Here is a 24601-nt window from a genome sequence, read left to right as displayed (position 1 = left end):
AAAAGAATTGTTTAGTGTGAGCTTTCTGAGACAGAACCTGGTTTGCTCTAAGGGCTGGCTCGCAAGTAAATAGAAAGCCAGCATTGCAGAGCTGAAGGGGATTCAGCTGTCTTTAATAGATGTTACAATAAGAAGAAATAATTAATAGCCTTGAACAGGATAGCAGATGAACAGAAAACTGTTCCTATGAAACTCGCATCCCTGCCACCACTCTAAAACTCATCCCATTTGTGTGAACGGTTTCTAAATGGCCCATTTGTTTAAAAGTCCCTTTTTTCCTATGCTGAATCTCCCTCCCAGTAAGGGACATTTCACATTAACAGCCGTGCTGCAGCTAGCGGACCCCCTGCAAGCCGAGCACTCCTCGCTGCTGCATTCACCGGCTACAGTGAAGTTCGTTCCACGCTGATCCATTACTTGGATGAAGATGCAATAGCAAATTCTTTCAGTCTTGCTGATTTGTTCATCTGTTAGTCAAATAAACAGAGGGAGAAACTGGTTAATCTGGTAACAGAAAGACTTTCCTCGTTGAAACATCACAGGCAGTAAATAACCATTCAGTGGGTTTTTGTTTGTTCTCTTTATTATTTCGCATCGGTAAGAAAGGAAATTCATCTGGTGTTATGTTTAAATGGAGAATATATATATATATATATAGACATTTGTATCGAAGTCATATGAGGGAAGTCTAAGATGTTTGTAAAGAAAGATTATAATGGAAAATAAAACACACACAATTTATTACCGACTTTAATCCTTTTTCTTCTTTCCTTCAGACAAGCTCATTACAGAAGGAGAACTGAATTTCTGCAGTAGCTGCCTTTGCTCACAGGCTTCTGATGAGCAATCAGCATTGTGCACTGAAGCATGAACTTTATATGTGTACAGAAATTCACAGTTCAACAAATTCCCCAGATCAACCTGGAGATGGAATAACAACAGAATTAGATGTGTTCTTACAGATAGTGACCCAACACCTTCATTCTTCGTCCTTCATTTACCTTTCCCTTTACCTGCATCCAAAACGACACGCTGAGTCTGTCTTCACTCAGTCATTTCTGTGATCCAGTATTTGATGAAATTTCTGTGGGCCAAAAATATTATTTGTTCCTTTTTAATTTTGATGTTGTGGTTTTTTTTTTATGTTGCTATTCACATCGAAGCCACATATGGATGGAAGAGATAAAGGAAAATGTCACATTGTACAGGTGTTGTATTAAAATAAAGTTCATGCATCCTGGTTTTTTAATGTAGGAAAACACAGGAAAAATCCTACGTTTCTTCCACTTTTCCTAGAGGAATCACTGGCTGATTTTATCTTTGCCAGTGAAAGCAGCAACAATTTCGGACTGCAATAGATGGGATAATTTTAGAATATTTTCTTGTCTATGAGGCAAGCTTCTTATCCAAATACACCTCCTCCCTGCAAGCCCACCACCTTGTCCTTGGTCATCATGCTTTCCAAAGGGCAGCTCCAGCTCCTCTGTGCTGCACGAGCTGCAGCCATGGGCATCTCTGTGGCACCGACAGGAGGGAGCCAGCACCTGCAGCCAGCACAGAAGACAGCATACCAGCTTCTGCCAGGGTGGTCAGCAGTCTGCTGAGGCAGGCAGATATTGGTATTAAACTACAAGGATTTATTAGGTCCAGCACTTTTAGTGTATCTTGGCTTCCCTTCTTCAAACTGGTCTGAAAGGCTTACAAAGGCATTAACTTCTTTCTGAGGCACTGGGGAGACACCACCAGTGCTCTTAGGGCTGTGGGAAGGCAACCTGAAATCTATAGGAGCCTTTTTGACAAATCCATTCATTTAATGTATGGCAAAGTATATCATACATACATACATACATACATACATATATATATATATATATTCTGAGGCAAAGTAAGGAATGGGTGGCAGTCTCAATTTTGGATTTACTAAAAGCACTTTGACATATCTCCTACAGAAGATGGACCCAGGAGCAAGTCTTGCATTAGTGAGGCATTGCTGGGCCGCAATGACACCAGAGAGGTTTTTAGGAGCGTGCCACCTGACTTCCAGCTTTGCAGAGCCTGTTTTCTGGAGCGGGACATCCCACTACACATCATATGCGGCCAACTAGGCTGCCAGCACTACGTGTTCATGAACAACTAACACATCTACCCACAGGTAAAGGGAGGAAGGTCAGGAACGAAACTCCACAAAACCAATATTTAGCTTTTAGTTGTTGTTGTTGCACTATTTATTACAGCTGGAACCAGTGGCAGACAGACCCTAAAGCCAGGTGCTGGGACAAAAGTATTTCCGGTCATGCTTCCTGCCATGCAAAGGCTGCTGCAGCAGCTGTAAGCAGCAGCCTCCTGCCTCTGAAATTAAGAGTTTCTTCACTTGTTGAGTGACCCAGGATATAACAAGATCCCCATTTTCAGAAATGAAAAATAATTTGGCCTTGAATAGCAGATGATATTTTTATATTTCAGTTCAACCTTTTTTTCTTAATAAGCAAATGAGATGGGCTTTTCAATCTCAAGTGCCTCATAAAAATACTCATAGTAACTTTACTTTAATAATCCCTGTCTCTGGTATCTGGGACTTCAGAGTCCTCTCGCCTCATACAAGTCTTAAGCCAAAGTAACATGAGTGACACCAGCAGCACAGAGTCTGCCACTTCATCTTTTTTATTTTATTCTGTTACCCTTTATTTTATTCTCTTCCCCTTCTCCCTTCTTCCCCTGAGCTGGACAATACTTCTAAGATTTTTGGTCACAAAAATTTCTTTTGTGTAATATATATTCCATTAAACAAGAAATTTTGGATCCACATCCTTGATGTATGAGCTTGGTAAGGACGAATTTGTAATGGACCCAGTCTGTAGGGAAATGGCACTGCAGGGTGCACCCATCCCTGGGTCCGACCTGTTTTCACTTCCCACTTGCTGCTGGCCAAGGGGGGATTGCTGTCAGCTGCCTGCACCAATCACTGGTGCAGCATCTGGTATCATCTGTTCCATACAAGGCCTGTCAGCAGGGCAGGAGCATCCTTCCCAGTGCTGGAGGGCATCGCAACTCCTGCTGGCAACAATAACCAAAACTGCCCTGTGCAACAATTCTTACAGATAAGAAGCATATTTCCTTTATTCACTGAAGGGATGAATACATTATCATATTTTGACACAGTCTCCAAAAGACATGCAGGTGTGCCTGGACACTGCCAGCTTCCCTCACGGGTGCAGCTCGAAGGCTCCTTTCCTACTTCTGCCCCAGCTACCTCCCAGTGGGTCACCCTCCGTGCCCTCCTCCACAGCCATGGGCCCTGTGGAGCTTGTCAGGCACTTTGCACACCAGCATTAGAGATGCCTTTCATTCATTTAAAGTCTCCTAGCAAAAACCTATGTCCTGACGGTCAGAGAGTTGTCCTATGGTGAGTGCTGGGGTTTTCTCCCTGCCTGTTCCCCTATAGAGCCCTGCAGTTGCGGTCTGCTTCAGCCTCCCTCCAGGTCCCCCAGTTAGCTTCCTAATTCAAAGCTACTGGCCCACAAGCACAGCATTACCTCTGCAGTTCCTCAGTTGAAGCGCCAAGGGTGGTGTCACATGGAGTCCCACCACTCAGATTTATGGACTTGAGGGTCTAAAAAGTTTGGGAAGCGGGTTAACATCTTCAGAGGTTTCCCTTCCCTGGTACCACCACAGTGGGGCCAGATTCCTCACAGAGCACATGTTTGATGTTGTATGAGTGATGGAGAATGTCCCTGAAGATACTTTAATTAGTTCAAACTTATTCTACCATAGGGGATCACAAAGGTCCCATAGCTTTAAAGCCACAGAGCTCTGAGCTGATGTGTCCGATAGCAGCCTGCATCAGGTCTGTTTGCCATTAAATCATTAACAGTCCGTAAAAACTGAAAATAAATCACCAGATTTTGGTTATTTCCTAATCTCATGAAACATACAAAAATAGCTTTGCTAATGACAATGTTATGAATCTGGCTTTCTTGCTTGTTATTACCATTTTAAAGTGGCTTAAATGGACCACTAATCACCATAGCAACAAAGCAGCAGTCAGGAGGACTACTATAAAGATAATTTGGTGTCTTAAAAGAGAATGCAGGTTTTTTTACATCTTTTCAATGAAAGATGAGTTTCTTCTGATTTTAAACCTGATAACAGACCAGAAAAGAACAGGAAGAAAATATGAACATTCTCAGCAAAGCACTGAATATCCCCAAATCTACACTTCTTATTTATTGATGCAAAGTTTAAGGGACATAAATAGAATCATAGACTCATAGAATGGTTTGGGTTGGAAGGAACCTTCAAAGGTCATCTAGTCCAACCCTCCTGCAAGGAACAGGGACATCTCCAACCAGATCAGGTTGCTCAGAGCTCTGTCCAACCTGGCCTTGAACGTTTCCAGGGATGGGGCATCCACCACCTCTCTGGGCAACCTGTGCCAGTGTTCCACCACCCTCACTGTAAAAAATTTTTTTCTAAATAGAGAATTAAGTAGGAAATAGTACATCAGAAGGATCTCAGTACACATTGGGGTAAATAATGCATTCCAGTAGCAAAAAAAGGCAATGTAGCACCTAAGAAAGCAAATAACTGAGGTCTGGAAGAAAACCACAGTGTCTTGCTGTACCTCAGGCTTCAGGGAATCCTTTGTAATGACTCTTCTTGCTTCTGCCTCCTCCTTTGGCTGGTAAATACTCACAGACCCTTAAAATCACCTGTCATTGTATACATCACAGGCTAACATCATTGTTTTAGTTGTTCCTTGGACACTGGCAGCCACAGCTAATGATATTAGAGATAAGATATTAAAATTTTAAAAGTGTGTGCTACTCTCTAGCTTAAAAAGTTTAGATCTGTCTACAATAAATAATGACATTGAAACAGCTGTCATTGTCATCTCTTCCCTACCTTTCCTTGTTTCTGAAAGACTTAATAGGTCTCAGGAAGAAGCAAACTGAGTCAAAGAGATCTAACAAAACTGTTTAAAAACATATCTTTTTTTTCCCCCAATATTGAATCATATTTGTACATATACCAAATGAACCTTCTGGATAAAAACTCCTCCAAAAACCGAGCCAGGTGCAGCCAAGGTTGGAGTGCTGGGACATTCCTCTGGCACGAGCCCCTCACCAGCCTACAGCAGCAGGGCTGGAGGCGCTGGGTCCTGGGCTGAGAAGCAGGGGGTGAAGCCAGAGGCCAGTTTCTCACTGCCCAGATCCCAGCCCCTACATACATCCTCTTGCCAAGCCCCTGACCGCAGCAGGGGTCTGGGCTTCCCAAAGAGATAGCTAGCTCTTCCTCCCCAAAATGCCTGACGGCAGTTGTTCTATTTAGGCACTAAATAGGCAAAACAGACAGCAGGCACAGGCAAGACGCCTGCCTGCATGCAGGTGTCATTTAGCAGGCATTAAGGACAGGGTTTTGCAGTGCACAGTCCCTTACGACCCTATAGAAAGGCAGTGGTGAGTGTTTTCTGCTCTGGACGGGCTGTCCCTTGGCGTGCTGCAGTGCCGCGCTGTACAAGGACCATGCCCAAACAGCCAAGGCATGAGGCGGGCATACCCCACAGGGTTTGGAGCCCAGGAGTGAGCTGCAGATAGAGGATGGACTAGGAGACCAGTAGACAGCAACTGCCAGCCACACTGGCCGGCCTTGAGCAGCTCAAGTTACCGATTAAACATGACAGACACCACACCCTCAAAGGCAAAGACCTTTTCCCAGCTATTTCCAGTCTGTTTGCCTTGCCAGAGCCTGAGGAACCTGCACACATTGTGATGGAGATGAGGTCTCTCCATCCCTCCCCACCCTGCCTACAGCTGCCAGACTTCTGCATCAGGAGGTGCAAGAAATTACATTACTTCAGCCTTTCGCCTGCACCTTGGTACAAAAGCATCTCAGTATTCAGAGCACCTGGATTAACTGCATTACTTCTCTTCTTGGAACCTGCAAACGTAGTTTTCTTCTTGTAAGAGGCTTGGATGCATGTCAAAAACTTGGATCCAGATGCTGCTGTAATCACTAGGGATGGAGACCTTTTCCAAGACCTGCACACTGGCCTGTAGCCAGATGCTGTTTGCACCTCACTGCTGACAAGCGTGTAGAAACTGCCGATGAGCAGATCTAACGCAGTACGCTTCCTCCCAGTCCCTTTCCTTCATTATTAATGTTCTGGTTTTGTTAGTGAGGGGGGGCCTAAGGTGGTAGCTTCTGTAGGAAACTGCTAGAAGTCGCTCCCCTTTGTTCAGTGGACTCGGCCAGGCCTAGGGCGGACCCGCTGCTGGCCAAGGCCAAGCCAATTGGTAGCAGAATGTCCCGTGATAACGCCTCTGCGATAACGTATTTAAGTAGGGGAAAACAGGAAAAAAAGATAGAGAAGATGTGAAGCAGCTGAGCGGGGGGCAGAGAGGGGGAGGCGCCAGCCTCATGGGCCTTGCAGGCCTCACCCTCTGGCCTCCCGCCGGGCAGCCAGCTGGGCCCAACTCGGCCCGGCCTGGCTGCAAGAAGTGGAGAGGAGATGAGAAGTGAGTAAGATGTAAAAAGGATCCTGACCGACGTCTGCCAGCCTGTTGTGAGGAATGGCTGCAGACGCCAAGGTCAGTGAAGAAGGAGGGGGAGGAGTAATACGGCTCCTGGCCAAGATTCCTCTGCAACTCGTGGTGAAGACCATGGTGGAGCGGGTTGTCCCCCTGCAGCCCATGGAGATCCATGGAGGGGCAGAGATCCACCTGCAGCTCGTGGAGGACCCCACGCCAGAGCAGGTGGAGGCCTGAAGGAGGCTGTGGCCCGTGGAGGGCCCGCTGGGACAGCTGTTCTAGAGGGACTGCACCCCGTGGAAGAGATGACCCATGCCGGAGCAGTTTCACGAAGGACTGTGGCCCGTGGGAGGGACCCCACGCTGGAGCAGAGGAGGAATGCGAGGAGTTCTTCCCCTGACGATGATACAGCGGCGTAAAACAACGCGTGATGAACTGACCGCGACCCCCATTCCCTTCCCCCACCCCGTTCCGCTCGGGAGGGGAAGGTAGTAGAGCTAATGTTAAGCCCGGGAAGAGGGAGGGGTGGGGGAAGGTTATCTTGTTCCCTGTCTCATTCTCCTGCTAATTTTAGAAATATATGAATAGTTTTCCCCAAGTCGAGTCTGTTTTGCCCGTGACGGTAACTTTAAGGATTTCTCCCCGTCCTTATCTCAAACCTTGAGCTGTTTTTCTTATATCATCTCCTCCTATTCTCTCGGAGGGTGGGGGGAGCGAGAGACAGACTGCGTAGTCTGGTCCTGATCGGGGCTGAACTACGACAATTAAATACCAGCAGATGGACTCAGCTTTCAGGTTTTACCCAGTCGTGCCCAGGGCTCGAGGAGGATGCAAGTCATCTTTAACCGTGAGCTGAATGCAGTGGGGCACACCAGACAAGAGCTCACAGGAAAACATACTGGTTCAGATACCCACTCCAGAGATGGCAGAGGTGCCCAGCTGAGCAATGCTCTGGGTGAGGGAGACTTCCAGCTCCAGCACAGCACAGCAGTCCTTGTACCACACAGGGAGAAGCGGCTCTTCCCTGTCCTTGACAGCATTAAAACCAGTGTCTGGTAAATGCACTTCATCTCCTTTTCAACCTTTAACTTGGTTGAAAGTCTTACTCATCGCTGTATTAACATCGCAACAAATTAACAGAGGAAAAGGGTTTCCTGGTCATCTCAGCCACATCAATAGCGACAGGAAACGGAGACCAAGAGTGCCCCAATCTGAGACCGGCCCGGTAGAGCGCAGTGCCCCTGGCTCTGCTGGCGGTGCTTCTGATCCGCAGACTTGGCCTCCGAAAAGGAGAGACCAGCTAGTTCCAGTATATCAGACACACAAACCAGGCAAACAGTTACCCTAATGAAAGAGGATAAAGGATGCAGGACAGGCAAGTGTCTCCTCTGTCATGGTGCCCCTCTCTCCTCAGTACTGCTCCTCTCTCATGAGACCCCACCTGGAGCACTGTGTCCAGCTCTGGAGCCCCAAACATCAGAAGGACACGGACCTGTTGGAGAGAATCCAGAGAAGGCCATGAAGAGGATCAGAGGGCTGGAGGACCTCTCCTATGAGGACAGGCTGAGAGAGTTGGGGCTGTTCAGCCTGGAGAAGAGAAGGCTCTGGGGAGACCTTATTTCAGCCTTCCAGTACCTAAAGGGGGCCTGCAATAAAGATGGAGAGAAACTCTTTAGCAGGGCCTGTTGTGATAGGACAAGGGGTAGCGGTACCACACAGGACCTGCTATAAAGTCTTCTCAGAGCCTTCTCTTCTCCAGGTTGCTTGGTATTGTGCTTGGAGCTTCAGGGCTGGGTGCCCACCAAAGGAGCTTTAAAGCCCCTATATTTGGGATTTAATCCCTCTTGGAGATCCAGCCTTGCCAGAAATCAGAATTTGAGTGAGTTTGACACCAGTGTGCCTCCCCATCAGCGTCCCACTGCACAGCATGTGGCATCTCACGCCAGGAGGTCAGGTCTCCTCTCATCAGCTCATCTGGTTCTCAGTAATCTAATGTGATTGCCAAAATGACACTGCTGAAAGCCGAGGAAAAGTATCTCTCATCACGCCTTTCTAGACATTAATAAAAAACCCCCCTAATTCTAAAAAACAAGAACAAAGACTTAGAAGTAAGTGAAACCGAGCACTTCTATTTTGATTTTAAATTCTCCAGCGAAAATGTTACCACCAAGGAAGATCAGAACGCAGAGTTATAAAGTATCTCAGACACAGAATAACATCAATAGCTTATAAAGGAACTTGTGTGATGCATTTTCACATGGAGCTTTCAGGTCAGGCTCCCAGAGCTGTCACAGGGCCAGCACCCCACCCCCTGAGAGTAAAGACAGGTAAATGCTACCATTACATCCACACTCCACAAAGACCTGTCCAATGGAGATGGCTGTGAGCTCACACTCCAGGACCCACCCTCAGCTTTTCCCAAAACAGCATCGAGAAGATTTAATCTTTTTCCCTGAGATATTTTGCAAAGAGCTTCTTTTGGTCTCAAATACATCCCATACAGATCCCAGTTCTGCAAGTTTATAGACTTGCATGGCATTTTTAAGGACTTTTGGGTTTAAAAACAGCTTATGTGACTCATATTCCTTTTCTGTGGCTGGTTAACAGTTGTGAGTGGCTAATGACATTTCTGTTCAGAGGAGATGATTTTTCAAAAAGCTAAACCAAAATTGAATATAGTTTGGTTTACAAACTTTATACGAGTAGCAGTCCCTCCCGAATACTTTTCTGACATAAAAATCTATGGAGAGGATTTTCAGAAGTTCTTACTGACTTAGCTGTGAGAGGGTAGAACCTCATGCCCTGTGCTGAAGAGATGAGCATGGAGATGCCTCAGCAAACACTAGCTGAGGTTCAAACAGTTCTTCCCAAATACCATTCTGCAGCAGGCAGCTACGTTTATTCCTCTGCAGACACATAAGCTTGACATAGGCTTGCAGCATTAAAACCAGGTTTGGCAAGAGGAGATTGCTCACTTTGAAGAGCTCGCTCAAGAGTTTCAAGAAACATCCTCACCCTTCAGTTGTGCAGATCACGAGGAGCAAGGACATGACACATCAGCATGAGAAAATGGAAACCACCGAGTAATCCAGACCAGCAGAGATAGTAATTTAGCTTCAATTTACACAAAATGGAAGATGTAACAGGTGGTAGCAACTTTAGTGAACTTGTGACATGTTCACCAGGACACAGTCAGTCAGTATTTCTAAATAATCAGGACAGAAAGTATGAGAGTATTTTTGTGAGAGGAAGAAAACTGGAACAACGCTGAAGCAGAAAAATACAAATAAGAGGAAACAGGAAAGTTCTCAATTCAAAAATTGACTAGTAACATAGATGGCAAACGAGAAATTTGGGCAGTTGAGGAATGAAAAAAGAGCAACTTCTCTTCAGATATAATTCAGTTTGAACTTTCTGCTAGATTATAAGGTAAAAGCCAGACACCAATTACCAAATGAAGTAGGGATGAAGAGAAATTTCTCGTCTTCCCTCTCTGTCTCTCATCCAAACCCAACCTGACCAAACAGAGCACCAGTGCAGGTCAAATATCATATCAAAGACACACTCACAACCACTACATCCTTGAGGCACTGCAGGAAGCTCACTTAACTCCGGAGCATCCACAGCCCCGTGCGGACACTGCTGCTGCAAGGGACTGTTCCCTTTGCAGTGCTTGGACTTCTCTAACACAGAAAAGGAACGGCTCGCATCTTCAGTTCCTTTTTGTCATGAGGTAGGAAAAATATTTGAAGGTTTGAGAGGAGCCAATACTTTGTGAGTGAAACATTTAGCTTATCCTAAAACTGTTTAAACAGAGGAATTTAGTGAATCCACAGTAGAGGAACTCAGACTTAAAATTACTTAAAGGCAATAGCAAAGAAAACCCCTCAGCTTCTCCAAGCTGAATGCCTTAACTGTCCTTTACCATTAATCCTGGTACCACACAAGGTCGTGCTTTTATCTGCTCATCTGCATTAACCCAGCATGTGCTGGTGGCACCCTGCAGACCACGGCCAGCATGCCTCCTCTCCTTGCATAGGCATTAGTTACGTGGAGAGCAGGTAAAGGGCTCATTCAATTCAATTCTATTACTTTCAGGGGCTGCTGAAGCAAGCTTGAGAACGCAAGTGCTGTTTTCAGGAAGACTGTCCCCTCCTCCCAAGTGCCATGCAGTTCACAGCCAAAATGAGACTTCCAGGCTCCACACTCTCCTACCACGAGGCTTCATGCAGGCAGGGCTGAATCCAGTCTCTGTGAGTACTGCTGCAGATGCAACTCATCTTGTACAAATATTTAATGAAAAATGCATTAAAGTAGTACAAATGTGAAGTTAAGTATTCTCAGAACACATAAAATAGCAGCATAAAAGCATCATTGCACTACCAGATGTGTCACTGCCATCAGGAGAAAACTAAATATTGAAATAGAGCAGCAGTCATTCACGACTGGAGGATGTGTCCCAGACTGATCTATTTCAGCTGAGCAAAGCACTGAAAGGAGTATTGTAGAGGGAAACAAAAAGGTCTGGATTAGATGGCTAGGCAGCTCACTCCTGGCATTACATTTCTAACTGCAGACAAAGGCCTGTGCACCCAGTGAAAGCCAGTGCTGGGCAGCGAGCCTCCCCGGCGTACACCGTGGGTAAAGCAGCCCTGCCGTTTGTCCCCACAGGGCTCCAGGTTACACAGGAGCACGGCCAAAGGCTCAGCAGTTCGGTCCCTGTCAGTGTGACCGATGAGCTGAAGCGACCGCAGATGCTGCAGAAGAACGTGCACCTAGACGTGAAATGCTTCTGCAGAGCACACCTCCTGCACACCTCTGGGGTGGAAAAGGGCTTATTCTCACCCCCAGTGCCCACCTGCAGCACAGTCTGCAGCTGTTTGCTTCATGGAGGAACTCTGGCAGATAGGAGGTTCTACTCCTAGGAACAGTCTCATGTCAGCCATGCCCTCCTGCAGTGGCAGCATCTTAGGAATCACTGGTTGTTTTTTCATCCTTCAAATTAACCGTGTGATTACCAAGCCACAAATGTACTTACAGACAAAGATCTACCCAAAAATACAGACACACTCTCCAGCACATTAACAGGACTACTTAAAATAAAAGCACATTCCTTGGGCTTCAAAAGCAGCGAGAAACAAAACCCACCCACCTCTCCCTCAGTGATGGACTTGAGGAGCTATGAATCTGCCAAAAAGCACTAACTTACCTTGTTTCAAGAAATCAGGCAAAGTTTTGATAGATAAGTCATTAAAGTTTGTAGAAAAGTGTTAGCACAAAGCATTTTTAGGTTTATTTAAATAAAAATTATAATTTATACAAGACTTTTTAAACAAACAAGATTTTCTTAAAAAATGTACAGGGCAAATCATTTCATTATTTCAATTCTTCATACAGTATAAGTCTTTTGTCAAACAAAAGTTACACTGATAATGAATTATTTACAACTTCAAAATATAGACTCAAACTTCAGACATAAAAATTTTCACATCCATTATATTTCGATGATTAGTAGAAATTAAACATCTGCCAAAATGTACAGAATTCAATAAAAACTACCAGTGTTTTTAATACAAGTTTAAGTAGCCAAGAAAAAGTACATCCTTTCATCCCTTCACGGCTGGGTAAAATCTCTTTTCTCTTCGTCTGCAGGAACAAGGGTCGGGTTTTGCTGCTGGCATCCTGTGTGATGTTGCTACTAATAAATAGCTTGTTTCATTCAATCTTGCCTCGCAAAAGCTACAGTGCACGGAAAGGCATGATTTCATATTTCAGCTTTTTTTGCTTTTTGAATTTAAATGGTCACCAATAAAGAATTAAAAGTCAGTTTTCATCTCCCTTTTTTTTGTCTTTAAAAGGGACTCAAACTAACCAATGCACTTCTAAAGAATTTAAATCCGATTACACATGAATGATCCAGCAATGAACCACAAACATCAACAGAACTGCAAATATAAACAGCAAACAGACAGACAGAATGACAAGAACATCACTTTCTGCTATCAGAAAGTAGCACTTTACATTAAGTGGTACGACCCAGCCTGTCACTGAAGTACAGCAGGCTATACACTGCAAAACTACATTGGAAGATTGGAATTTAAGGTGAACTTTAGTGTAATTACACAAGTCCAGTATAATTTACTCACTGTCCATCCCCTCCTGCCCTCCAAACCCGTGAGGGTGCAGCAGGGAAAAGCACAGGAGTCTCTTCGAGTGTCTGATGGAATGGATGCCACAGGAGCAGGTGTGTAGCAGGAACCTAGACAACTCAATGTAAAGTGAACTTTACAAAATATGTACATAGATGTTTGTCAGTTATATTACAACTCTGTTAAAAAAAAAAAAATCCAGTCTGTTTTCTATATATTAGAATGAAACAATGTTGCATTGTAGTTTGCACTAGGTTTACTCCTTTAAGAATCTCTAACTTCTAAGTTCACACTGTTAAAGCGTGGATTAATTTCAAACATCAACACATTAGATGTTATAAGAAGTTTCTGATTTCTTTGTCCAGAAAAAAAAAAACATTTTAAGAGCATATTGTATGCATGAGGCATTTCAGTCTGGGAAAAGGATAATGATTTCTTTTCTCCCTCTCCGAAGCCTAGGCATGGTTAATTGTCCTGACCACCAGCATAGGACCTACAGCTCCTCCAGGAACCAGAACCGAGGACAACCCTGTAGGCTAGGGTCAGCCGGTGAAGGGGGGGAGGGGGAGGAGGTAATAAGTGCAAGTCAACCGATTTCCTACTGACACTGCTGTTATGATCAGAGTGAAGGTATAAATTACACTTGAAAAATGATACAAAAATAAGAAAAAGAGCATGCTCTCTGTAAAAAATATAGTTTTCTGTTTCTTAAAAAAAAAAAAAAAAAAAAAAAAAAAAAAGGATAACCTTAAACATACCCAAGGGTTTTTTTTCTTAAAACAAAATGAATGAATCTGATTTAGATTTACATAACATTAAGCGATTTTAATGCCTATTTGTAATCCACACTTACTATTCAAGAAAGCTTCTAGAAAGGAAAGCCAAATGATAACACAAAACAATTACAAAAAAGATTAATTGATTTTAAAGTAGGCTTGATAAGAAGAATTTAAGATCAAGGATTTTTACTTAAACAGAAAACCTGCATGTGTGAAGTGAAGAAACCATGAACTGTCAAGCTATGTCCGTACTAGATGGTGGCAAAATGGATTTCCCACCAGCTTCACTTACATTTTAAGTTTTCAGGCCCAGAGTTACACCATACCTACGGAGGTGTTAGAAATGCACCCCTTTTCCAGGTCCCATAAAGACACATTCAAGTGCCACTCTAAAGGGAGAACCAAAAATAACATTTCAGCTATTACGGTGGATTCTCCCCCATTCTTGTTCACATTTCCACCAGGACACAGAGTTTTACCCTGTCACTGTTTCACTTTACAATACTCAACCAAATCACAGTATTCAACAGTATTTTGTCATATCAAGTTTAATATTAAAGTTCTTCATATCATGCCTCCTCACAGCCAGAGTGAAATAAGATTTGTACAGTCTGACTGCCACCTTCTTCATTACTGCTGCATTTGTTGAGAGACTTTAATTCAAAACTGTGCTAAGAGTTAAACACCCTTTGGTGTTTGTCTCCCCTCTCCCTCCTTCATTTTACCCCTTTTCCCTATAAAGAACAAAAATTTCTGTTTTTTTTTTTTAAAAAAAGAGATGAAAAACCCATGAAATTAAGTCTCATTTTTACATAAGAATTTGCATCTCCATTGCCCTTTTTGCAGACATTCATATGATGTCTGGAGGCATCCATGCTACTAAACTCAAAAGACATACCAAAGGAAAAGACATACTGGAAGGCTTGCCATAGCTCCTACTGTGCTTTCATGAAAATGCAAATAAAATTCTAAACCTCTCAGATGGGTGCTATTATATAGAGTACAAAAGCTTTCTAATATTAAAGACAAAGGTCAATATGTGCTTTGCTTCTAGAAAGGCCTGAGAGAGTTCAGAGAAGGAGCACAGCCTTCCTGTTTTACCTGGCAGTTAGGTTTAATTGTTACTAAAATTTAATTCTGCAAGGGGAAAGACAGCAACACACCAATGCCCCTCAAATTATGCTTTGAAAAGGCACTAGTGCTTTCAGCTGCTATATTATAGTGTTATTTTATTACAAGGTAACTCAAGAGAAAAGCCAAATTAAAAAAAAAGTCATGTCTCAGTTTAGTTTAATTATTCCCACCTTCCCCAACACAAAAAGACTGCAAGTCTTTAATGCATTGACGTACAAACACCTTGTACATACAACATGTACAATAGATGAGCCCTTCTATGACAAGTATCTACAGAAATACAAATATATGATGCCTAACATTTTAGGAACAACATTTTGGTGCCCTCTTTTATAAAAAGTATCTGCCTGCCTTCCTTCCTCTTACTTTGGTTAATTAGGAAAGGAAGATATAGTTACAAACCTTCTCCTCCAATTCACTGTACAAACAATTTAAATGTCTATGCAGGAAAAATGGAACCTAACCAAACTGGTAAAATATCCTTCTGCAACACAAGGATTAGCAAGGAGGAGTTATTTTAAGTGCAGTTAAAAATACAGAAATACGAAGATGGTAATACTTCCTCGGTGCTGCTATCAGTTTTAATAAAGAACCTAATTAAAAACTCTGAGCTGAAGAAAGAGACTTCAGGCTGCTGTAGTCATCATTCACACATCTCAGGGAAAAATTAGTAAGAGGAAGGGACAAATGTATCCCTAGTGGTATCAGCGGAGTTAAAGGGATCAATCTGTTTCACTTTGTTATTTAGTCAGTTCTCCAAGTATCTTCCCAGCTTTTAATGTCAGTAAATAAACATTAAAAGTGCTTAATGTGCAAGGCTAATAGTGATGATAGCACTTCCACTGTTTTGTTTCATTTTGTTTTTTGGTTTTTTTTGGTTTTGTTTTTTTTACAAAAACCTTAAAAACAAACATGAAGGCATATATAAAATACACTAGATTTATGTAACAGATAGAATATAAACCACCAGACAAGAAAAATTATTGCAAAATAGATGGGGATGTTCATTTTTTTCACTATCAAGTTGTAAAATAAGAAAGTTTCCTTTAGATCTTCTAAGATACTAGCTCTCACTGCTTGACGATGCAGAGGTTATTTTCACATATTGGTTGAAAATTGTCTCAAAAGCTTCATCTCTGTGTACCATGGCACCAAACACCAAAGGCTAAATAACAGAAAAAAAAGATCATGTTAGTCTGGAAACGAAAAATCTTCCTCTAAGTATAGGCATTAAAATCAATAGGAACAGGAGATGAACTGTACTCAAAGTGCATTAATAAAGACATAAGAATCTTTTTCTCTACTAAATCCTTGGATATAGGGCAGAGTTTCTAAGATTCTTTCACTGCTCCATCATCTTCCTTAAAACAACCATGGCATAAAATGCATCTGCATAGAGTATCAGCAGATACTCTGCAGATACAGAGAACATGTCAACTCTCTTTCCTCTCCATCTGCACAGTGCATGATGTTTTCCTGATGGACCTCTGCCTTCATTAAAGATTTCTAAAAACCTTTAACAGTGCCTCTTTGTTTCAGTTCATAAAGTACTTATTTAGACAGATGAACGTTTTCAACCTCATAATTAAGAGGTACTTCCCAATATCAAACAATGAGCAGAAAGCCTGGTACAACAGTCGTATGACTTGAAGAAAAGTTATTTATAGATGACTAGTTTAAAATAAGGTTCAGTCATATGTTAAGAAAAGTTTCAGTTGCCCAAAAGGTATCTGAGGCTTAGAGAAGCTTAAATCTTTAGCATCATAAGACTGAAACGGGAAAACTGCATCTGAGAGTCAGGCCCTTCCACCCCAAAGCCTCCTCACCCAGAGATACTCTCAAGCCATCAGCTTTTCGTTCCAGACTGCAAAGAAGAACAGCCCCCATGCTCCCAATGAAGGGTGCTGCGGAACGGTCGATAGAGGTAGTGAAGTAATGAAGCAAGTCTTTCTCAAGTGTTACAGTAAAATAGTCCAGAGGCAGTAGAAGAAGCTAAATGTTTAAATTAAAATTCTGAAGCCAAATATACTGAAAAATATACAATCAAAATTTTAAGAAAACAAACAAAAAACACCTCAAAAAAACCCCGCTGGCCTAAGGTTAAAAAAAAAAAAAAGCCTTTATGTTGGTGCTAGCCAGAGAAGGAAGACAAGAAGGGCACTAAGTCAAGCACAGCAACATACATACAGTCAGCTACTTACTTTTTGTGTAGATGGTGTTGATACAGCAATACCCATCCCTGATCCCGGGAGAACAGAAAGCACTTTATACTAAGAAGAAAAAAAAAAACACAGATCAAACATATCTTACACACTGAACAATTGCAAAAGGTGCTGAGAAGGTTACACAACTCGTCACCGGTGTATCCTCCCAGTCACAGCTAACAGACCTCTTAAAAACAAGAGGCCAGATGCTGTTTTTTGATCCCAGAGTCAATGGGTACAGCACTACCTGTGCAGTGAGAACCTGCTGTTTCACTTCTTCCCATGTGTCCCGGTAGAACCATCCCCAGCCCAAAACCGAGCACCCCAGTTACCGCTGGGTGCATGGGAGCTGGCCCAGCCACAATGCCAGGGACCACGCTGGCAGCTGGAGGGTGCGGGCAGGCCGTACAGCCCGGCTCTATGTGTACATAAGTACGCGAGTGAGAGTGCGATTGTGAGTATCACCCAGAGGTTGCCCTACAAGTAACATTCATCCACTGTTCAAAGGAGCAGTAAGCAGATCAGAAAAAGCTTCTTTTTCACAATTAAAACAGATAAATAGGGTATGCATAGGTTGTTGCTGGTTTTTTTGTTTGTTTGTGGAGTTTTTTGGTTTGGTTTTTTTTGGGTTTTTTTGTTTTTTTTTTAAGAAAGTCTGTAATGCTAAGAACACAGCTGGCTGAACTGGGGAATATCTGCAAGGGGGAAGAGACTCCGAGTCTGGTCTGTGTTTCCCACTCCCAAGTAAAACCAGGCACAGTACATTTTTATGCTTGGCTGCATGATCCCTGTCTCATCTTCATAAAAAAAACCCCAAGACTATATAGATGCAAAAGGACCCTTATGGAAGTAAAGATCTACTAAACAACGAGCCAGCATTACTTCAAGTGTGACATTTAAAATCCATCAACATGAATTATTACTTCCAACAGGAATGTTCAAGTTACGCGTAAGTTGTCTGCTTTATAGACATGTGATATGAATAGAAGGAACTCATTTGAAAATCTGGAGTAGACACCGGGCTGAGGTATTTCTTTGCACAGCATGATTTAAATCTGTGGCACTCATGGCCACAGGATGTAGTAGAAAGCAGAGGTGTCTGCGTTTAAGAGTAGGACAAGTTCAGAGAGGGTAACAAAAGCTGACATTAAACGCCACACAGAATGATGCAAAGAACCAATAAAGCCATTGGTGAATGCAGGTTGATAAAACTTGATCAGAGGATGGATCACATTGTACTTGCCATGCTTCCAACCACCTACTTCTTGCCACTGTTAGAGATGAGATCCCAACGAGATGAAACCACAGCCCCATCCAGTCTGGCTATTCTAATGATTTACCTTTTCTCCATTGACAATAATCCTTCGTCCCTCTGAGGCATTTACTTTTAAGATGGTACATCTACTGATATCAACACCCAAACTGAAGTCAGTATTACACAATTCCTGCTAACAATAAATCTTCTTAAAGCTTACGCAGCTCTAGTCAACATAGGAGTTAAAGACAACACAACTTAAATTTAAAAATCATTCAGGAGTGTAAGGGTTTAGTAAACTACTTTGTTTTTATGCTCATAGTGAGTTTGCTTGTGCTGAGTCCAAATCACTAAACAAGCAGTTCTGAAAAATATTCTTGATCAAAGAATAACATTTTACCTTTAAAAATTATCAGCGGTATGCTTTTTCAAAATAACATAAGCAGAAAAGCAAAACATGACTAGCTGAACAGAAAACCAGCTTCCTCCCCTATTTGCAACACAAATCAGACATACCTTCTGAATATCTGTTATATCCGTCAGCTTTATAACTTTATTTCTTTTAGATGAGCCAGATTTGGAGCTTTCAAAGCACAAGTAACTGAAGATAAGGAAAGAAAATGCTCATTTTGATACAGTATTCTAAAACAAAGCTTTAAATATCCCTCCCGTCACTTCTGAAGTATGAAATCTGACAGGTTAAAATCAGCTTAAAAAAAAAAAAAAGGGGCACACAATACACAATTCAGTTATGGTTTCTAATTTATAGCAAAAATTCATGAATTCTAGCAACTGGCTAATGTGTCTGGAAGCCCAGAACATACTGTATGCACAAATACACACAAAAAAATCTGTGTATTTATATTGCTGCACTGAATGGTTAAACCTGACAAGCATTTTAAAGACACAGGAAGCACGTATATCCTTAAACAGTCGAAATGCCAGATCTCAGAAGGCTTATAAATCCTTTACCATCCTAAAAGAAGATTAATGGAAAACACTATGTTAGTTTCATGTTACTGTGATGCAGACAAAAGCTCAGATTTCTAAAAACTGGAGAGTGTTCTCTATCGCAAGGTGACATTGCATACAGATGAGCTTTACTTCCATTCATTACACTCCAAAGGAATTTCAGACCCAAGAATTTCAGAACTGCAAGACCCAAACAGTAGTGACGATAGTTATTCAGCCCTGGAAGGCTGGGGGGGGTAAGTGAGGATTGAAAAAAAAAATTAAAATCAACTAGTAGTTTTGAAACCAGGGCTTGAATTTCTATTTTCTTTTTGTTGCACATTGTTTCAAGGAAGCTATACATTCAATCTGCTTTACAAAAAGAAACTAAGAGTATCTGCCAAATAACCATTGATCACATATATACTTAGCTTTTAGGTTTCTTTTTTAGTGTATATATATATAGTTAGTATGTTTTCCACATCAAGAACTGCAGCTACTGACAACTAACTATACAGAGCTACTCCTCATTCCTATGCAAGTCAAAGTCATATCTGTTATGTGTTACCACACCCCAGATTCAGCTCTCCCTCTCCTATGGTGCTTTCCTGAGGTTTTAAAGCACCATGAAAAAGCATTTTTGTTTTAAAACATTGCTAAAGGATTACTTTCAGATTCAATTTTTTTAATGTATGTTGCATTTCCCTCTTAAGAAATGTACAGAGTGCAATGACTCACTTTTCTGTGACATAAAGAACTCCATTCCTGATGTAGTCTGTAGGCATCTTCCTATCTCTGTTAATCAAGCAACAGCGCCAGCCATTTTCACACACTGAAAAAATAATAAGAAATCTTACTTTAAGAAAAAGAGAGAGACAGACAGGCATTACCCCCAACAGTTTCCTTATAGAACAGCAGAAAACACTGAAAATTAAACTTCAGATACTTAAAACTAGAAGTGTTTACAAGGAAAAGCCTGAATAAGGTGGTTTTCGACATCATTACAATCTGTTTTAACACTGTTTTAAAAAAATTCCAAACCAAAAATCACCCACACAATTATTCCCTTTAACTTGACTATTCCATCTGCATTACCACAAAAGGCACACCAGGCTGCGCCTTCTTTCAAAGAACTGCAGGGATGGGGAATTAAAGAGACTGTCTTCATTCATCCTAATTTAAAGCAAGTCTTTTTAATCAAAAGCTTATACCTGTACATTGCACAGAAAAGAAATTAAACTTTAAACTATCCTTGGCTTTTTAGAAAATACTCTACTAATGTAGCCTTCCTGTTGCATAATACCTGCCAAAGGACGCTCATTTTCCGACAGATTAAAAACTTCGTGAAAATTCCCCCTCTTGGTGGTATGAAAACGACTTGTGTCTTCATCTTTGCTTACTCCGGTTGGGGCGTTTGAGCCCACGTAACTTCTGGATGCTGCTGTTTGAAGCTGCAGAGAAATAAACACAATTCCAAAATTTGAACAGCAACATTTAAGCTGTGCTGTTAAAAATAACTTGGCTAACTATCCTTCCTAAAAAAAAAAAAAAAAAAAAAAATTATATTATATATATATAAATATATATATATTTATAGTTTTAATTAACTACTTCAACAAAGTTAACTTTGGACTATTGCACTCCACTACTGCTATAGCACAAAACTCTCATGTGTTATCTGAACACAACCTTTCAAAGTGCTGTCCTTCGATGGACACCCTTTGCAGGGGTGAAAGCAGATCTTAAAATACCATTTTTCTACAGTAAGAGGTATATCTGATTAGACACAGCTAAGTCACAGCACACAGCTCCAATTATTACACTGGTGGGACTACTAACAGTTAATATATTATCAGTACTTGGTCGGTCTTCAAGAGACAGACCGAACACAAAATATTATTGCACAAAATAAGTTCAGAAAGAAGAAAGAGCAAACAAAGAAAAAGCCACACAAAACTGCATAAGCTCATTATGAATACAAATGTTGAAATTGAAAGGAAGTTTTCCACGCTAGGATCCATACCTTTTCATGCCCTGACAGCTAGCAGGAAAAGAAACAAACAACACAAATGTGACAGTGACAAAAGAAAAAAAGTGAAGTCTATTTAAACAGTATAATACATAGAATAAAACATAAACTGAGTGACACTGCAAGATCTTGCTCACAAACCAAGACTACACACAATGAATGCAATTAAAAAAAAAGAAGAGTTATCAGTGGTTAGAGCACACCAATTTATTCAGGTTGCGTTAGAGCCATTGATCTTTCCTTTGCTTTGAAGCAAAGGCACTGAATTTTGAGAGTGGTGACACGTGAAATAGAACCAGAATGGCTGTCAGTATCCTTGGCGGGGGAGGCACGGGGGAAGGTAGCATAGAGTTCTCAAAACCAAAGTACTTGAGTAAAATCTACATTTAAACAGAGTTCCTGAGCCACTGGACTGTTGCCCTAGCAAACAAGCCTTGCTTCTGGAAGGACAGTAGGCAGTTCCTCTTGGAAAGCTTGCCTGCATTTACTTTTTCATCTTGGGGGGGCACCACATGATTTCAAAGGCTGGCTTTTGTCATTGAAGCATTAACAGCTCCGTTCTTAGTCCTACCATACACATGCAGTTAAACAACTGGCAAACTGACAACATGCAAGCTCAAGACTAAGCCCTTCGTCTGTAAAGGCTCGATGCTGTTGGAGGCCAACCAGCCTTCAGTGCTTTTTTTTTATTTTGCACATAAGTTGGCAGCACTTGACACTTCGCAGGATTTAGTGCTAACAAAAGAAATCCAAAGCCAATGAAAAAATGCACACTGCAATTGCTGACTAGAAATCAGACTGACGAAACAGGCACAGCAGAGGGTATTTACCATCCAGCTTTTAGGGTAACTGTAATACAACGATGCCTCGGGGGAAAAGAATAAAGAAAGTTGACATGGAAAGCAAATAGTAGATGATAACTGTACTACTGCTTCAGTTACTGCCCTCCTGCAGAGCCCTTAGCAATGATCAAGCCCCTGGAATCAAGGAAAATAAAGCTTCTCCAACAATTTCTGTGCAAGTAAAGATCAGATGAATTTTTGGAAGGCTTTCTTGGTCAAATTATTTGGCTCCATATACATTTAACCAGGTGCAGCTCCATGGCCCAAAACACACAAACGGTCAAAGCAAGAGGTCAAATGCTTTTTGCACTGGAATGAGGATTACTCCTGCTTTCTGCTACACTGCCTCCTACCTACCTGTTATATAGAGATTAAAAAAAAGATGTTTATATTTCAGTACCACATCCCATCCCATGGCTGAAAATGTGAGAAAGTTCTGCCCTTACTTCTAGTTCTTCCCAAAACATGCAAATGTTTCCTCTACCCTTAAAAGAAGCAGTCAATTTACCCATAACCACCCAGGCTCGAGGCAACTGATGGTCGATTACTAGAAGAAAAGCATTGCATCCAATTTTGGTAAGTCTTAAATCTAAGTGGAAGTGATTTGATTTGTAATGCCAGAAGAGTCCTGACTGTTTAAAAACGTCACCAACAACCTCGAGGTAAGAATACCTGAAGGTATTCCTTTTCACTTGATCTGTCATCAGCTTTTGACATACAACCTTTACCCATCAGATACTGTTGTCAAGATTGTTGTCTTAAGGACACAGGGTCAGAGTGGTGGCGCAGGCAATGAATATTGCATTGTGTCTAGGTTTATGGTCTTGTACGCTGGTTAATGATAAGAAGTCAAAGCAAATGCACATATGCTGGCACTACATGCTTTTGGGCTCTGCCTTTTGTATGAAAAAAATGAAAAATCTATTTGGTTTTTACCTTTTTGTAGAAAAATCTATTTTTTTATACTACAAGGTTCTCAGAAATCTCTCATGGGGTAAGAAAGTTTGTCCAAAATTATTGAGACTAGGTTAACGTTTTCAAAGACATCTGGAAGTAGGTAATGCAGTCCTGCACATCCTTTCGAGGGAGACAAGTCAAGTCCATCAAGTCAGACACAGTAGTATTAAAACCCTGGTCTACCTGTCAAAACTTAAGCCATAAGGAAGAGGCAGAAGCGACAATCACTGTCTTCGTCCCTCGGAAAATAGGAGCAAAAGACTCGCATTCAGTCAGAGATTGACTTTCTCTTACTTCCTTCTGAAATACTCGGATTATGCTGCAGCTATAATTTTAACACCAACTGCTCCATCTCCCCTAGAACCCTGTATTTCTTCTTCTTCTTCCTCTTTTTGACAGATTAACAACTGAGGGTTCACATTTTTATCCCTCCTGCTCTCCAGCTGTGTACTCACGTTGAATTATTGCTAAATCTTGCACATTGTAGCCAGGGAATTTATTACAGTGCTCAGCTACCCCATGAATGCAACTAGATATTGTGATAGGAGGCATTAAGCAAATGCTAAAATTAGATTAGACTGAAGTTTTATTACTGCTATTTTTTAAACTAATAAACATTGACAAATTCAGGGATACAGAAAAGCACAACTTCCTTTTCTGCCATCGTGTCAAGCCCCAAAACAATTTGCAAAGATGCACAAAGCACAAAACTTAAAGATTTTTAACAAAAGAAAATTTCACTGTTGTGAGTATAAACATGGTGAAAAGTCATTTATTAGCACTATGCTAAAGGTCATCTAATACAAATAGCCATAAGACATAATGCCTAAATCTGTAAACTACTTTATTACCTCTGTTAATGCCTATCCTATTAGTAAGCTGCATATTATACTCAACCCTCTTTTAATTCTTTTTCTAACTAACTGTTCTTCAATATCAACAAGCATCTGAATTTCCACTGAAAAAGAATGTCTGAGAACAGAGAAGGGGAATAAAAAAGGAATAAATTTTGACAACAAAAGTTACACAGAATATATGTTACAGAAATTGATATGAATATGGATGGTGTTATTTTTGTGTGTTTGGCTTCATATGATTTTCAGTATATATATGTGTTTATATACACATTTTGATAACAGATTTCTCTCATACCAGAAAGGGAACCCATATAAAAACTCTGTGGATCTTGAAAATAATAAAAAAAATAGAACTAACATTGACTGTTAGGATTTAATTAACCTTCCCTTTAATGTGCTCTAGTCACTAGGGAAAAGGGAAAGGGAGAAAGGCATCTGATTTTCAGATGTTTGGAACAGAGGGACAAAAAGATTTATTACTCTTACCCGTCTCGACACTGTAGCATTAGATCTTTCTTTAAGCTGAGGATCTGTCGGGAGACTTGTCCAGATGATGTAAGGAGTATCATACTTAGCTCTTAGTCTGGGGCATCGTTTGAAGATAAAATCAATAAGAAAAAACTTGATTCCAGCGTAGAGTCCTGAAAAAAAAGATCACTTCAGTAGGCAAGTTGAAGGGGCATTAAGAACATCACTGTTTTGATCACATTTTAACAAGTTCATCAACGAAAACAAATTCTGTATCTTCAGTCATAATGCAAAACCATTCTCTTGGTTTTAGTATTTCGATTCTTCTTCCAAAGACAGGAAATTATTTTTCTTTTCCTCTCTGCCCAAATTCCTTCCTCCTCATTCCTAGTTCTTTTAAACCACTTATGTAGCTTCTTATTACATGGAGGAACATTAAAATAACTCAA

General features: G+C 41.3%; 1 protein-coding gene across 2 annotated transcripts in view; it reads right to left on the bottom strand.

The window, feature by feature from the left end:
* Nucleotides 1-11797: 11797 nt before the first annotated feature.
* Nucleotides 11798-24601, bottom strand: part of GRAMD4 (GRAM domain containing 4) — an 83762-nt gene continuing 70958 nt past the window's right edge. The window contains exons 14-21 of one of the 2 annotated variants that reach the window (XM_086746854.1): nt 24171-24325; nt 21859-21894; nt 21023-21040; nt 20303-20450; nt 19738-19831; nt 18565-18649; nt 16791-16859; nt 11798-15754 (exon numbers count right to left, since the gene is read on the bottom strand). In XM_086746854.1, the coding sequence (XP_086602980.1) occupies nt 15653-15754; nt 16791-16859; nt 18565-18649; nt 19738-19831; nt 20303-20450; nt 21023-21040; nt 21859-21894; nt 24171-24325 (707 nt within the window). In that variant the 3' untranslated portion in view covers nt 11798-15652. The remainder of the gene's footprint in view (nt 15755-16790; nt 16860-18564; nt 18650-19737; nt 19832-20302; nt 20451-21022; nt 21041-21858; nt 21895-24170; nt 24326-24601) is intronic. The other variant, XM_086746863.1, reaches the window with a different exon arrangement.

This window comes from Chlamydotis macqueenii, chromosome 1 (genome assembly GCF_036417535.1).
Source record: "Chlamydotis macqueenii isolate bChlMac1 chromosome 1, bChlMac1.mat, whole genome shotgun sequence".
NCBI lineage: Eukaryota > Metazoa > Chordata > Aves > Otidiformes > Otididae > Chlamydotis > Chlamydotis macqueenii.
Note: the sequence above shows the minus strand (reverse complement) of the source record. Positions and strands in the feature narration are given on the sequence as shown.